Consider the following 15,868-nt stretch of genomic DNA (forward strand, 5'->3'; position numbering starts at 1 on the left):
TCCCTCTCCCTCTCCCTCCTCAGAGAGGGAAGTATGAAAGTGGAGAGAGAAAAGACGTGGAGTCTGTCGCCCTCCAGTGGAAATGTATATCACAGCCCCCTAACAGTGGTTGTGAGAGTGTCTAGTGTATAGTGTCTGTGGTAAACATACCTGTAGTAGGAGATGGTATTTGAGGACTCTCTGCATGGGAACCACCAGTAGATCTCTCAGAGTGAACTTCCCATTGTTGGCTCTTTTAGAACATTCCTGGGAACAATAACAACCCAACGAATTAGGATATGAAGTATTACATTAACAGGTACACGAGAGATCGCTAGGCAACATCACTGTTTGGTCATGCCGAGGCTAGTTCCTCAGATCATTCACCATATTCAATAATAATCAATAATCATTCACCACTATTCAATAATTCGCCGCCATGTTGCCTTTACCCTTTAGACTGTATCAAAAAACAACAGGTCTCACCTCTAGCTTCAGTCGAACGTCCTCTTTCTCCTTACAGATGAAGTCCAACACTGTGATGGATACCTCAACGTGGCTGCAGTAGATTCCATAAATGAGTAACCTGCAAAGCAGAAGGAAAGTACATGACACTTGAATACTTGATACGTGAATTTGAGTAGCAGCCAGTTCCAGTACTTCCTGAATCCCCCTGAAGAAATGTTTCTGATATTTTCCAGATTCTGATTTATATTCTTCTGACTAACTGTTATACGAGACATTACAATAGGCTATTTATTGTCATTTTTTTGTGTATGTATGTAAACACCATTAGAGAACGTGTTATTAATGACAAAGGCCAACCTGTCCTTATAGGCAATGAAGATCTGGTAGAGGTTTAAGGCGTTCTTGTTGAGAATGGACTCTTGCACCTCCACCATCAGACTCTTATGGACTTTCACCAGATCCTGTGAACAGAGAGAGAGAGATCAGACGGTGTACATTACAACATGTTCGTAACTCTTAAACTCAAGTCTACCCCAGTAAAGACGCCATTTGTGTAAAGATGAGAGTTCGGGCCGTGTTCTTACAGGGATGTTGACGAAAACCTTGTCGATTTCTGCCGCAGAGAAAAATTTCTTCAGGGGATTCAAGAAGTACTGTGAAAAAAGAAGTTTAGAACAAAAATGAAGACGTGACTTTATCACTTCCACCTCAGGCTCAGATTATATCAGTCACATATATACATATATATATACAGGACCAGGAGTTTCCTGTTCAGGTCATGAGGCTTGGAGCAACCACTCATATCAGGACTGACTGCAAACCACAAATACTGCAGTCTGCATGACATCTACAGAGTAGCAGCTAGACTGCAGTCTGCACGGCATCTCTATGTAAGCTCTACAAGGTCTCTGTGTAACTCTCTCCTTCTCTATAGACTCCATGGTCTCTGTGTAACTCTCTCCTTCTCTACAGACTCCACGGTCTCTGTAACTCTCTCCTTCTCTATAGACTCCAGGGTCTCTGTGTAACTCTCTCCTTCTCTAAATACTCCAGGGTCTCTGTGCATCTCTCTCCTTCTCTATAGACTCCAGGGTCTCTGTATCTCTCTCCTTCTCTATAGATTCCAGGGTCTCTGTGTATCTCTCTCCTTCTCTATAGACTCCAGGGTCTCTCTGTAACTCTTACCTTCTCTATAGACTCCAGGGTCTCTGTGTATCTCTCTCCTTCTCTATAGACTCCAGGGTCTCTGTGTATCTCTCTCCTTCTCTATAGACTCCAGGGTCTCTGTGTATCTCTCTCCTTCTCTATAGACTCCAGGGTCTCTCTGTAACTCTTACCTTCTCTATAGACTCCAGGGTCTCTGTGTATCTCTCTCCTTCTCTATAGACTTCAGGGTCTCTGTGCATCTCTCTCCTTCTCTATAGACTCCAGGGTCTCTGTGTATCTCTCTCCTTCTCTATAGACTCCAGGGTCTCTGTGTATCTCTCTCCTTCTCTACAGACTCCAGGGTCTCTGTAACTCTCTCCTTCTCTATAGACTCCAGGGTCTCTGTGTATCTCTCTCCTTCTCTATAGACTCCAGGGTCTCTGTGTATCTCTCTCCTTCTCTATAGACTCCAGGGTCTCTCTGTAACTCTTACCTTCTCTATAGACTCCAGGGTCTCTGTGTATCTCTCTCCTTCTCTATAGACTCCAAGGTCTCTGTGTATCTCTCTCCTTCTCTATAGACTCCAGGGTCTCTGTGTATCTCTCTCCTTCTCTATAGACTCCAGGGTCTCTGTGTATCTCTCTCCTTCTCTATAGACTCCAGGGTCTCTGTGTATCTCTCTCCTTCTCTATAGACTCCAGGGTCTCTCTGTAACTCTTACCTTCTCTATAGACTCCAGGGTTTCTGTGTATCTCTCTCCTTCTCTATAGACTCCAGGGTCTCTGTGTATCTCTCTCCTTATCTATAGACTCCAGGGTCTCTGTGTATCTCTCTCCTTCTCTACAGACTCCAGGGTCTCTGTGTATCTCTCTCCTTCTCTACAGACTCCAGGGTCTCTGTGTAACTCTTACCTTCTCTATAGACTCCAGGGTCTCTGTGTATCTCTCCTCTGTTTGTTTGATCTCTGAGAGGCAGCAGCTTCTCACATTCTGCTCAGCCTGCTTCTGTAGGGAAGAACATGTATAGTAAACTTTTGGTCCCAATTAGTTTTTTTGGGGGGGGGAGGGGGAAAAAAACACATACTGCTCAAGGTCTGTTACAAAATATATTTCAGTAACATTATCGTGTGTTTTTTCGTGGTGAGTGTGTGAGTGTGTGTGTGTGTGTGTGTGTGTGAGTGAGTGAGTGAGTGAGTGAGTGAGTGAGTGAGTGAGTGAGTGAGTGAGTGAGTGAGTGTACCAGTGTAGGGTGCTGTTCGGTCTTCATCAGGTCTTCATAGATCTCTCCTCCTTCATCGGTGTCATCCAACCCGTAGACTGGAGCATACAACTCTTCCTCATCCTCTAGAACGTTCTCACTGACACACAAACAGGCCCGCACACACACTCTCTTTGAGATGAGGCCTTTGTAAAGCTAAAGAGAGGGTAGGTGAAGGAACTGCCTCAATCCAAACATCGTCCCAGGTGCTTTGTCATGGTTTTCCACAGGGGGGTGCTGTTTCACAGGCAGACATATACACTACGCAGTACGTCAAGTCTGCTAAGTGGGATCAATCTCAAGTCTAATCAAACCATCTGTGCCTTACACGCAATCTGTCTGTCTGTCTGTCTGTCTGTCTGTCTGTCTGTCTGTCTGTCTGTCTGTCTGTCTGTCTGTCTGTCTGTCTGTCTGTCTGTCTGTCTGTCTGTCTCACTGTCTGTCTCACTGTCTGTCTCACTGTCTGTCTGTCTGTCTGTCTGTCTCACTGTCTGTCTGTCTGTCTGTCTGTCTCACTGTCTGTCTCACTGTCTGTCTCACTGTCTGTCTCACTGTCTGTCTCACTGTCTGTCTGTCTGTCTGTCTCACTGTCTGTCTGTCTGTCTCACTGTCTCACTGTCTGTCTGTCTGTCTGTCTGTCTGTCTGTCTGTCTGTCTGTCTGTCTGTCTGTCTGTCTGTCTGTCTCACTGTCTGTCTCACTGTCTGTCTCACTGTCTGTCTGTCTGTCTGTCTGTCTCACTGTCTGTCTCACTGTCTGTCTCACTGTCTGTCTGTCTGTCTGTCTGTCTGTCTCACTGTCTGTCTCACTGTCTCACTGTCTGTCTCACTGTCTGTCTGTCTGTCTCACTGTCTGTCTCACTGTCTCACTGTCTGTCTGTCTGTCTGTCTCACTGTCTGTCTGTCTGTCTGTCTGTCTCACTGTCTCACTGTCTGTCTGTCTATCTCTCTCTCTCTCTGTCTCTTTCGCTGTCTGTCTGTCTGTCTCCAACAATTGTTTACAGATAGATTGTTTCAATTATAATGCACTGTATCACAATTACAGTGGGTCAGAAGTTTACATACACTAAGTTGACTGTGCCTTTAAACAGGTTGGAAAATTCCAGAAAATTATGTCATGGCATTAGAAGCTTCTAATAGGCTAATTGACATAATTTGAGTCAATTGGAGGTGTACCTGTGGATGTATTTCAAGGCCTAACTTCAAACTCTGTGCCTCTTGGCTTGACATCATGGGAAAATCAAAAGAAATCAGTCAAGATCAAAAATTGCTGACCTCCACAACTCTGGTTCATCCTTGGGAGCAATTTCCAAACGCCTGAAGGTACTACGTTCATCTGTACAAACAATAGTACACAAGTATAAACACTATGGGACCACGCAGCCGTCATACCGCTCAGGAAGGAGAGGCGTTCTGTCTCCAAGAGATGAACGTACTTTGGTGCGGAAAGTGCAAATCAATCCCAGAACAACAGCAAAGGACCTTGTGAAGATGCTGGAGGAAACCGGTACAAAAGTATCTATATCCACAGTAAAATGAGTCCTATATCGACATAACCTGAAAGGCCGCTCAGCAAGGAAGAAGCCACTGCTCCAAAACCGCCATAAAAAAGCCAGACTACGGTTTGCAACTGCACATGGGGACAAAGATCTTACTTTTTGAAGAAATGTCCTTTGGTCTGATGAAACGAAAATGGAACTGTTTGGAGGAAAAAGAGGGAGGCTTGCAAGCCGAAGAATACCATCCCAACCGTGAAGCACGGGGGTGGCAGCATCATGTTGTGGGGGTGCTTTGCTGTAGGAGGGACTGGTGCACTTCACAAAATAGATGGCATCATGAGGGGGGGAAATTATGTGGATATATTGAAGCAACGTCTCAAGATATCAGTCAGGAAGTTAAAGCTTGGTTGCAAATGGGTCTTCCAAGTGGACAATGACCCCAAGCATACTTCCAAAGTTGTGGCAAAATGGCTTAAGGACAACAAAGTCAAGGTATTGGAGTGGCCATCACAAAGCCCTGACCTCAATCCTATAGAACATTTGTGGGCAGAACTGAAAAAGCGTGTGTTAGCAAGGAGAGTTACCAACCTGACTCAGTTACACCATCTCAGTCAGGAGGAATGGGCCAAAATTCACCCAACTTATTGTGGGAAGCTTGTGGAAGGCTACCCAAAACGTTTGACCCAAGTTAAATAATTTAAAGGCAATGCTACCAAATACTAATTGAGTGTATGTAAACTTCTGACCCACTGGGAATGTGATGAAAGAAATAAAAGCTGAAATAAATCATTCTCTCTACTATTATTCTGACATTTCACATTCTTAAAATAAAGTGGTGATCATAACTGACCTTAGACAGGGAATTTTTACTAGGATTAAATGTCAGGAATTGTGAAAAACTGAGTTTAAATGTATTTGGCTAAGATTTATGTAAACTTCCGACTTCAAATGTACATACTGTTTATCAATGGAATATATGGATAGATTAAATGAAATGTCCATATGGAGAGATCAACAGACTTACTCAATCAGGTCCTTCAGATGACTGTAAATATCCTCGTCTTTCAGACTCTCCTCTGTTGGAAAGGGCCTGTCAAAAAAAAAGGGGGGAAGTATCCCAGATAGTACACATCATCAACTAAATGTCATGTTGGTAAAAAAAAACTAAAAAAAACAGCTGAAGTGATGACTCCACACGACATCATTGAGCCCCAGTGTCACACTTTGTTTGGGTTGAAATATAAGTGAGACGTACTTGATTCCTGCCTGTTGCGCGACCGTGGAGTAGGAAAGCGTGGACAGAGCATCCATCACCTGGCGGGAGAGAAGAAGAGACGTGAATGAAGTGGATTCAATAGATATGAATGTGAAGTACTGATCAGAAAGTTATGATTCTTTTTTTTTTCAACAACAAAAAATAAATAATGTCACCTTTATTTAACTTGGCAAGTCAGTTAATAACAAATTCCTAACGGGGAACAGTGGGGTTAACTGCCTTGTTCAGGGGCAGAACGACTTGATTGACTGATTTGTCAGCTCGGGAATTCGATCCAGCAACCTTTCGGTTACTGGTCCAATGCTCTACCCACTAGGCTACCTAGATGTAGCTGTTTTACATAGTTAAAAAAAAAAATACGAACAAACAATTATCTATCTCACATCTGAGTAAAGTGTGCTGACCACAGATATACGCCAGCCTCTCACTGAGCCCCTCACTGAGCCCCTCACTGAGCCTCTCACTGAGCCCCTCACTGAGCCCCTCACTGAGCCTCTCACTGAGCCCCTCACTGAGCCCCTCACTGAGCCTCTCACTGAGCCCCTCACTGAGCTGAGAGCCCCTCACTGAGCCCCTCACTGAGCCCCTCACTGAGCCCCTCACTGAGCCCCTCACTGAGCCCCTCACTGAGCCTCTCACTGAGCCCCTCACTGAGCCCCTCACTGAGCCTCTCACTGAGCCTCTCACTGAGCCTCTCACTGAGCCTCTCACTGAGCCCCTCACTGAGCCTCTCACTGAGCCCCTCACTGAGCCCCTCACTGAGCCTCTCACTGAGCCCCTCACTGGAGGAAGTGGTTAAAATCCAAAGCTAAATTCGCATACATCTCAGGAAGTGTGTGTGTGTGTGTGTGTGTGTGTGTGTGTGTGTGTGTGTGTGTGTGTGTGTGTGTGTGTGTGTGTGTGTGTGTGTGTGTGTGTGTGTGTGTGTGTGTGTGTGTGTGTGTGTGTGTGTGTGTGTGTATCTGTGTGTCCTTGAGCTTTTTACTATTACTGCAGCACTTTCATATAAATGCCAAATAACGTCTAATGTGTATATTCTGCCTTTATCCTTGGTGCCCAAAAACAAACGACTGGCCCGAGGCGTCTGTCCTCATCAATGAAAACTAGGATACATATTGATTCTAGTTAACTGAGAGTAGTAAACTAGGTTAATAACTGCAGGAGGGCAGCCGTTGTCTAGACCAAACACTCTAACTCAATATTAACACAGATACATTACAGTTAAAAACATGAACAAAAAAATTAAACATGGCCGTAACCACGGTGAACCGAGAGTGAAAGTTCAATCTCGTTTTCTGCATTTCTATACAATTAAAACACTTTAAAATGCTATTTAGAGAACAGCCAAAATGACCCCAGCCATTATCACCTTGACTGCTACAGGTTCATTCACCTCGGTGCATCTACAAACACATTAGCCTATTAGCTATACAATTGCAATGTTACAGAGCCTTCAGAAAGTATTCACACCCCTTGACTTCTTCCACATTTTGTTGTGTTACAACCTGTATAAAAAATGTATTATATTCAGATGTTGTGTCATAGGTCTACACACAATACTCCATACGTCAAAGTGGAATTATGTTTTTATACATTTTTCTAAATGAATGAAACATTTAAAGCAGAAATGTCTCGTTTTATACATTTTTCTAAATTAATTAAAATATGGAATCATGTAGTAACCGAAAAAAATGTTAAACGAATCAAAATATAATTTATATTTGAGATTCTTCAAAGTAGCCACCCTTTGCTTTCATGACAGCTTTGCACACTCTTGGCATTCTCTTTCCAACACTCTTGAAGGAGTTCCCACATATGCTGAGCACTTGTTGGCTGCTTGTACTTCTCTCTGCCGCCCAACTCATCCCAAACCATCTCAAGTGGGTTGAGGTCAGGTGATTGTGGAGGCCAAGTCATCTGATGCAGCAATCCATCACTCTCCTTGGTCAAATTGCCCTTACAGAGCCGGGATGTGTTTTGGGTCATTGTCCTGTTGAAAAACAAATGGTCGGCAAATGGTTGGCACAAACCAGACGTCGGCATCCAAAGATTATCCAACTTCCAAAAATCCATAGGCCTAATGGACACATGCTCAAACTCTCACAATTTTGAGAGAGGCTGGACTGAGGGCTTGTAGGCCTGTTGTAAGGCAGGTCCTCACCAGACATCACCGGCAACAACGTCGCCTATGGGCACAAACCCACCGTCACTGGATCAGACAAAAAACTGGCAAAAAGTGCTATTCACTGATGAGTTGCGGTTTTGTCTCACCAGGGGTGATAGTCAGATTTGTGTTTATTGTCGAAGGAATGAGCGTTACACCGAGGCCTGTACTCTGGGGTGGGATCGATTTGGAGGTGGAGGGTCCGTCATGGTCTGGGGCGGTGTGTCACAGCATCATCGGACTGAGCTTGTTGTCTTGCAGGCAATCTCAACACCGTGCGTTACAGGGAAGACATTTCCGTTACAGGGAAGAGATTTCCTGCAAGACAGGAGTCTTGCAGAGTGGGGTAACATCTCACAGCAAGAACTGTCAAATCCCGTGCAGTCCATGAGGAGGAGATGCACTGCAGTACTTAATACAGCTGGTGGCCACACCAGATACTGACTGTTACTTTTGATTTTGACCCCCCCTTTGTTCAGGGACACATGATTCCATTTCTGTTAGTCACATGTCTATGGAACTTGTCCAGTTTATGTCTCAGTTGTTGAATCTTGTTATGTTCATACAAATATTTACACATGTTAAGTTTGCTGAAAATAAACGCAGTTGACAGTGAGGACGTTTCTTTTTTTGCTGAGTTTATATATTTATCGTTCAAAAGTTTGAGGTCACTTAGAAATGCCCTTGTTTTTGAAAAAAAAAGGTCCATTAAAATTGATCAGAAATACAGTGTAGACATTGTTAATGTTGTAAATGACTATTGTAGCTGGAAATGGCTGATTTCTTATGGAATATCTACAAAGGCGTACAGAGGCCCCTTTGTCAGCAACCATCACTCCTGTGTTCCAATGGCACGTTGTGTTAGCTAATCCAAGATTATCATTTTAAGAGGCTAATTGATCATCAGATAACCCTTTTGCAATTATGTTAGCACAGCTGAAAACTGATGTTCTGATTAAAAAAGTAATACAACTGGCCTTCTTAAGACTAGTTGAGTATCTGGAGCATCAGCATTTGTGGGTTCGATTACAGGCTCAAAATGGCCAGAAACAAAGACTTCTGAAACTGGTCAGTCTATTCTTGTTCTGAGAAATGAAGGCTATTCCATGCGAGAAATTACCAACCAACTGAAGATCTCGTACAACGCTGTGTACTACTCCCTTCACAGAACAGCGCAAACAGGCTCTAACCAGAATAGAAAGAGGAGTGGGAGGCCCCGGTGCACAACTGAGCAAGAGGACAAGTACATTAGAGTGTCTAGTTTGAGAAACAGACGCCTCACAAGTCCTCAACTGGCAGCTTCATTAACTAGTAACCGCAAAACACCAGTCTCAATGTCAACAGTGAAGAGGCGACTCCGGGATGCTGGCCTTCTAGGCAGAGTTGCAAAGAAAAAGCCATATCTCAGACTGGCCAATAAAAAGAAAAGATTAAGATGGGCAATAGAACAAAGACACTGGACAGAGGAACTCTGCCTAGAAGGCCAGCATCCCGGAGTCGCCTCTTCACAGCTAGTTTCCGTCCTCCTCTGGGTACATTGACTTCAATACGAAACCTAGAAGGCTCATGGTTCTTACCCTCTTCCATAGACTTAAACAGTAATTATGACAACTTCCAGAGGACGTCCTCCAACCTATCAGAGCTCTTGAGGCATGAACTGACAAGTTGTCCACCCAATCAAAGCAGAGAGTGAATCTAGTGCTGAAAGCATAAGCTACAGCTAGCTAGCACTGCAGTGCATAAAATGTGGTGAGTAGTTGACTCAAAGAGAGAGAAATACAGTAGTTGAATAGTTTTGTACAAATGAATGTCTTAAAAATTAAGGCGAAGCAAGAAAGAGAGATCTCTCTCTCTCTCTCTCGGACTCCCCAATTACTGACCAGGAGCTCTATAAAGAAACGTCAGGCCCTCAAACTTAAAAATGTATGCAGACCTGATGGCATCCTAAATGAGATGCTCAAATTCACGAGTGCAAAATTTCAATTATTAAAACTGTTTAATTTGGTCCTGAGTTATTTCCCTAACATCTGGAATCAAGGACTCAATCTTTAAGAATGGAGACAAATTTGACCCTAAGAATTACAGAGGCATTTTTGTGAACAGTAACCTGGGGAAAGTGTTTTGTAAAAATGTAAGAGTTCTAAACTTCCTTAGATTTGGGTATGTCATTTTAGGCGAAAATTGAGGGGGGAAAAGGGTCTTGACTAAAAGCACTAAAAGCATTTCTACCAACAACAAAAAATCACACGACCGATCATACAGTTTATTCGGAAAGCATTCAGACCCCTTGACTTTTTCCACATTTTGTTATGGTACAGCCTTATTCTAAAACTGAAATTAAAAAACATATCTTAACTATTCACATCCTATTCACTCGAAAATGAGCTCAGGTGCATCCTGTTTCCATTGATCATCCTTGATGTTTCTACACCTTGATTGGAGTCCACCTGTGGTAAATTTAATTGGTTGGACCTGATTTGGAAAGGCACACACCTGATATAAGGTCCCACAGTTGCATGTCAGAGCAAAAACCAAGCCATGAGGTCGAAGGAATTGTCCGTAGAGCTCCGAGACAGGATTATGTCGAGGTACATATCTGGGAAAGGGTAGCAAAGAATGTCTGCAGCATTGAAGGTCCCCAAGAACACAGTGGCTTCCATTATTCTTAATGGAACTACCAAGACTCTTCCTAGAGCTGGCCACCCGGCCAAGATGAGCAAGTGGGGGAGAAGGGTCTTGGTCAGGGAGGTGACCAAGAACCTGAGGGTCACTCTGACAGACCTCCAGAGTTCTTCTGTGGAGATGGGACAACCTTCCAGAAGGACAACCATCTCTGTAGCACTCAACCGATCAGGCCTTTATGGTAAAGTTGCCAGACGTGGAAGCCACTTCACAGTCAAAGACACATGACAGCCCGCTTGGAGTTTGCCAAAAGGCACCTAAAGGACTCTCAGACCATGAGAAAACAAGATTCTCTGGTCTGATGAAACCAAGATTGAACTCTTTGGCTTGAATGCCAAGAGTCACGTCTGGAGGAAACCTGGCATCATCCCTACGGTGAAGCATGATGGTGGCAGCATCATGCTGTGGGTAATGTTTTTCAGCGGCAGGGACTGAGAGACTAGTCAGGATCGAGGGAAAGATGAATGGAGCAAAGTACAGAGAGATCCTTGATGAAAACCAGCTCCAGAGCACTCAGGACCTCAGACTGGGGCAAAGGTTCACCTTCCAACAGGACAACAACTTTAAGCACACAGCCAAGACAACGCATGAGTGGCTTCAGGACAAGTCTCTGAATACTTATGTAAATGTGATATTTCAGTTTTTTATACATTTGCAAAAATGTCTAAAAACCTGTTTTTGCTTTGACATTATGGGGTATTGTGTGGAGATTGATGAGAAAGAAAAAAACGATTTAATCAATTTTAGAAGAAGGCTGTAACGTAACAAAATGTGCAAAAAGTCAAGGGGTCTGAATCCTTCCTGAATGCACTGTATTTACACCCTACACACCATGAGAGATAAACATGTGCACCAAAATAATACCAAAATGTACGCTTGCTTTATCAACTTCCAAAAAGCATTTGATTCTATTTAGCATACAGGACTGTTCTACAAAGTTATTGAAAGGGATGTAGAGGGTAAAACATGACATAATTCAGAGGTTAAATGCATGCTCTTCACAGATGACCTTTGCCTGCTGTCACCGACAGCATATGGCCTACAGCAGAGCCTGGACCTGCTAGAGCAGTACTGCCAGACATGGGCCCTGGCAGTAAACCCCCAAAATACTAAAACAATGGTTTTGTCACGCCCTGACCTTAGAGAGCCTTTTTATTTCTCTATTTGGTTAGGTCAGGGTGTGATTTGGGTGAGCATTCTAGTTTTCTATTTCTTTGTTGGCCGGATATGGTTCCCAATCAGAGGCAGCTTTCTATCGTTGTCTCTGATTGGGAATCATACTTAGGCAGCCTGTTTTCCACCCTAGTTTGTGGGATCTTGTTTTTGCACAGTTGCTGTCTAGCAATGCAGAACTTTACGTTTGTTTATATATATATATATTTTTTTGTATCATTTTAAATAAAAGTCAAATGTACGTCTAGCACGCTACGTCTTGGTCTTCACCTTTCAACAAGCGTTTTCAGAGAAGATCCAAATCTCAGGGAATTAGACCGAAGTTCTTAAATATATAGAGTACTGCACACACTACAATTATTTAGGTTTAAAAATAAGCTCAACTGGACACCTAAATGAGGCAGTGAATGAACTGAGAGAGAAAGTACGCGGGGCATTCTATGCCATTAAAAACAAATTCAAATTGAAATACCTTTATGGCAGCGAGGTTTGGGGTCCACTTGCAAAACAAGATTTCATCAAATGGGACAAACACCCCATTGAAACCCTACATGCAGAGTTCTGTAAGATTATCCTACATGTCCAGAGGAAAACTACAAACAACACATGCAGGGCAGAATTAGGCCAATATCCACTAATAATAAAAACTAAAAAAGAGCTATTCAGTTTTGGAAACATCTAAAATACAGTGACCCCCTCTCATATCATTACCAAGCCCTACAACACCAAGAGCTGAGCAAATAAAAGAGTCCCCTCATCCAGTTCACAAACCTGAACTGGATGAGGTTCAGGACCTGTTCTACTAACACATTGAAGCCTAAGGACTAATCAATCAGAATAAACCAAATTACAACACAGTAAAAACAAAACTACATTACTTATGCAGTTTCATCTGGCCCTAAATCGATAGGCACCATGGCAAAAATATTTGAACATGGTTACTGATCAAAACCATAGAAAGTAGACAAAGTACAGGCTCAGTGAGCACAGCCTTGCCATTGAGAAGGGTAGACACAGGAAAACCTGGCTCCCTGTAGAGGAAAGGCTGTGCAACCACTGCACCACAGCAGAACCCGAGACGGAGATGCATTTCCTGACAAAATGTCAAAAATATAAAACAATTAGAGTGTCATTTCCCCAAATGTGAAACCCTTATTCAAGGGTACTCTCTGATGAGAGTAGGCTACCCGTCCTGTTGGGGGAGGACGCAGAGAGCTGTGGGTTGGCAGCGCACTACAGTCCTTTACACATGTCCTGTATGCCATTGTTAAATGTATGGTTATTTTGACCCTTGATTATTGTTGTTACTGTTGTCCCGTTGACAATATTGATTATTATTACTTTAATTATGTTAATATTGTAAATCTCCAAAGTAAGCTTTGGCAATATGTACATTGTTTTGTCATGTCAATAAAGCAAATTGAATTGGGGGAAAAAAATGGAGAGAGAAAGAACTATATTTCATATTGTTTTCCACCTACTTAGCTCGTGAATGAAGCTAGCTCGTTTAGCCTACTCAAACACCTGGCTCAAACAGCGAGTGATGCTATGTTACCTAGCAGGCTATGGCTATCAAACACTGGAACCAAGTCAAGGTAAGCTTTTTGTTTTATTAACGTATTTATTTTACCCCCTTTTCTCCCCAATTTCGTGGTATCCAATTGTTAGTAGTTACTATCTTGTCTCATCGCTACAACTCCCGTACGGGCTCGGGAGAGACGAAGGTCGAAAGCCATGCGTCCTCCGAAACACAACCCAACCAAGCCGCACTGCTTCTTAACACAGCGCGCCTCCTAACCTAACAATTGTAAAGGAATGAATAAGAATATGTACATATAAATATATGAATGAGTGATGGCCGAACAGCATAGGCAAGATGCAGTGGATGGTATAGAGTACAGTATATACATATGAGATGAGTAATATAGGGTATGTAAACATTATATAAAGTGGCATTGTTTAAAGTGGCTAGTGATGCATTTATTACATACATTTTCCATTATTATTAGGTCTGGATGGCTTATATAGAATAATGTATTAAAAACATGCCCATGTCAGGGGAGATACCTATTTAGCCAATCCCTAGCTGCTGGGCTGCTCAGTCCTAGCACTGGGGGTCTGCTGTACTGTTGACACTCTGGCCTTGGCCTAACACACCTGAAACCAATAATGAACGTTTCACTGAGATCCTAAAGCTGAGTGGGGTGTGTTGGGGCGTTGCAGGATGATGGACCCCTAGGGGCAGGACGGGGTGACCCAGCTATACAAGTAAAAAGAGCTCTACAGTACCATTAGCCCTATGATATTAATTATATGGAGAATTTGCTGTTTCTGTGTGTTAATGTGTAGGTATATGTGTGTTTTTATTCAACTTTTGTTTTCCAAACATTTTCCTTGAAACATTTTTTTTTTTTTTTTTAAACATGGGAAGGAAGTTGCTGGGGAGAGTTGAGTTTTTGAGTAGGCTGGTAGGGGTCGGGGAGAGAGTTGAGTTATTGAGTAGGCTGGTAGGGGTCGGGGAGAGAGTTGAGTTGTTGACTAGGCTGGTAGGGGTCGGGGAGAGTGTTGAGTTATTGACTAGGCTGGTAGGGGTCGGGGAGAGAGTTGAGTTATTAACTAGGCTGGTAGGGGTCGGGGAGAGCGTTGAGTTATTGACTAGGCTGGTAGGGGTCGGGGAGAGCGTTGAGTTATTGAGTAGGCTGGTAGGGGTCGGGGAGAGAGTTGAGTTGTTGACTAGGCTGGTAGGGGTCGGGGAGAGTGTTGAGTTATTAACTAGGCTGGTAGGGGTCGGGGAGAGCGTTGAGTTATTGACTAGGCTGGTAGGGGTCGGGGAGAGTGTTGAGTTATTAACTAGGCTGGTAGGGGTCGGGGAGAGCGTTGAGTTATTGACTAGGCTGGTAGGGGTCGGGGAGAGCGTTGAGTTATTGACTAGGCTGGTAGGGGTCGGGGAGAGCGTTGAGTTATTGACTAGGCTGGTAGGAGTCGGGGAGAGCGTTGAGTTATTGACTAGGCTGGTAGTGGTCGGGCGTGCAGGCGGCTCGGGCTGGCTGAAATTTGATATAGAGGATGTCTTAGTAGACAATGAAAAGTCTTTGTACTTTACTGGTAAGAGTTGTTCATTTGTTAGGATATTGGTTAAATTTGCAACACAATATTTAATATTGAATTATCATTGATCTATTTCAGTCTTATCAATCACTTAAACATATGTAATAATGATCTCTTACCAGGATTGATGTTTGGATATTTGTGATGACTTGTTATTCTAAATAGAGGCGGTTAGAAGGGCCATTGGTCATATTAGATTGTGTGGAAATGCAGGAAATGAGCTGTAGATGCCCTCGAAAAAATGGGAGGACCCACAACCCCTACAAAGTGTTTTGTTTGGGACAAATCCAATACACACATTACTGAGTCTCACTCTCCATATTTTCAAGGATAGTGGTGGCTACATCATGTTATGCGTATGCTTGTAATCGTTAAGGACTGGGGAGTTTTTCAGGATACAAAAATGTACGGAAATTTAACTAAGCACAGGCAAAATCCTAGAGGAAAACCTGGTTTACTCTGCTTTCCAACAGATACTGGGAGATGATTCATCTTTCAGCAGGACAATAACCTATAAACACACAGCCAAATATACACTGGAATTGCTTGCCAAGAAAACAGTGAATGTTCCTGAGTGGCCGAGTTACAGTTGTTTACTTAAATCTACTTGAAAATGTATGGCAAGACCTGAAAATGGTTTTCTAGCAATGATCAATAACCAATTTGAGCTTGAAGAAGTTTTATAAAAATGGGCAAACGTTGCACAATCCAGGTGTGGAAAGCTCTTAGAGACTTACCAAGAAAGACTCACAGCTGTAATCATTGCCAAAAGGTGTTTCTACAAAGTATTTACTAAAGGATGTGAATACTTATGTAAATGAGATATTTCTGTATTTCATTTCCAATACATTTGCAAAAATATCTAAAAACATGTTTTCAATTTGTCATTATGTGATATTGTGTGTAGATGGGTTAGAAAAAATATATATTTAATACATTTTGAATTCAGGCTGTAACACAACAACATGTGGAATAAGTCAAGGGGTATGAATACTTTCTGAAGGCACTGTAATTTAATTATAAAAATTGATGGCGGGCCAGACCTCGAGTCCTCATACCTAGTTACGGCCCTGATGATGGGTTCAATAAGGGTTTGATAATTTGCACCATGTTCAAGT

General features: G+C 42.9%; 1 protein-coding gene across 5 annotated transcripts in view; it reads right to left on the minus strand.

Annotated features, from left to right (window-relative positions):
- The window catches only part of LOC139550121 (guanine nucleotide exchange factor VAV3-like), a 102,875-nt gene that overhangs the window by 57,266 nt on the left and 29,741 nt on the right, over positions 1 to 15,868 (minus strand). For 4 of the 5 annotated variants that reach the window (XM_071360762.1, XM_071360767.1, XM_071360765.1 and 1 more), the window contains exons 3-10: positions 5,603 to 5,661; positions 5,372 to 5,437; positions 2,833 to 2,950; positions 2,505 to 2,597; positions 1,032 to 1,100; positions 805 to 908; positions 466 to 565; positions 151 to 246 (exon numbers count right to left, since the gene is read on the minus strand). In XM_071360762.1, the coding sequence (XP_071216863.1) occupies positions 151 to 246; positions 466 to 565; positions 805 to 908; positions 1,032 to 1,100; positions 2,505 to 2,597; positions 2,833 to 2,950; positions 5,372 to 5,437; positions 5,603 to 5,661 (705 nt within the window). The remainder of the gene's footprint in view (positions 1 to 150; positions 247 to 465; positions 566 to 804; positions 909 to 1,031; positions 1,101 to 2,504; positions 2,598 to 2,832; positions 2,951 to 5,371; positions 5,438 to 5,602; positions 5,662 to 15,868) is intronic. The other variant, XM_071360763.1, reaches the window with a different exon arrangement.

This window comes from Salvelinus alpinus, chromosome 23 (assembly GCF_045679555.1).
Source record: "Salvelinus alpinus chromosome 23, SLU_Salpinus.1, whole genome shotgun sequence".
NCBI classification, from domain to species: domain Eukaryota; kingdom Metazoa; phylum Chordata; class Actinopteri; order Salmoniformes; family Salmonidae; genus Salvelinus; species Salvelinus alpinus.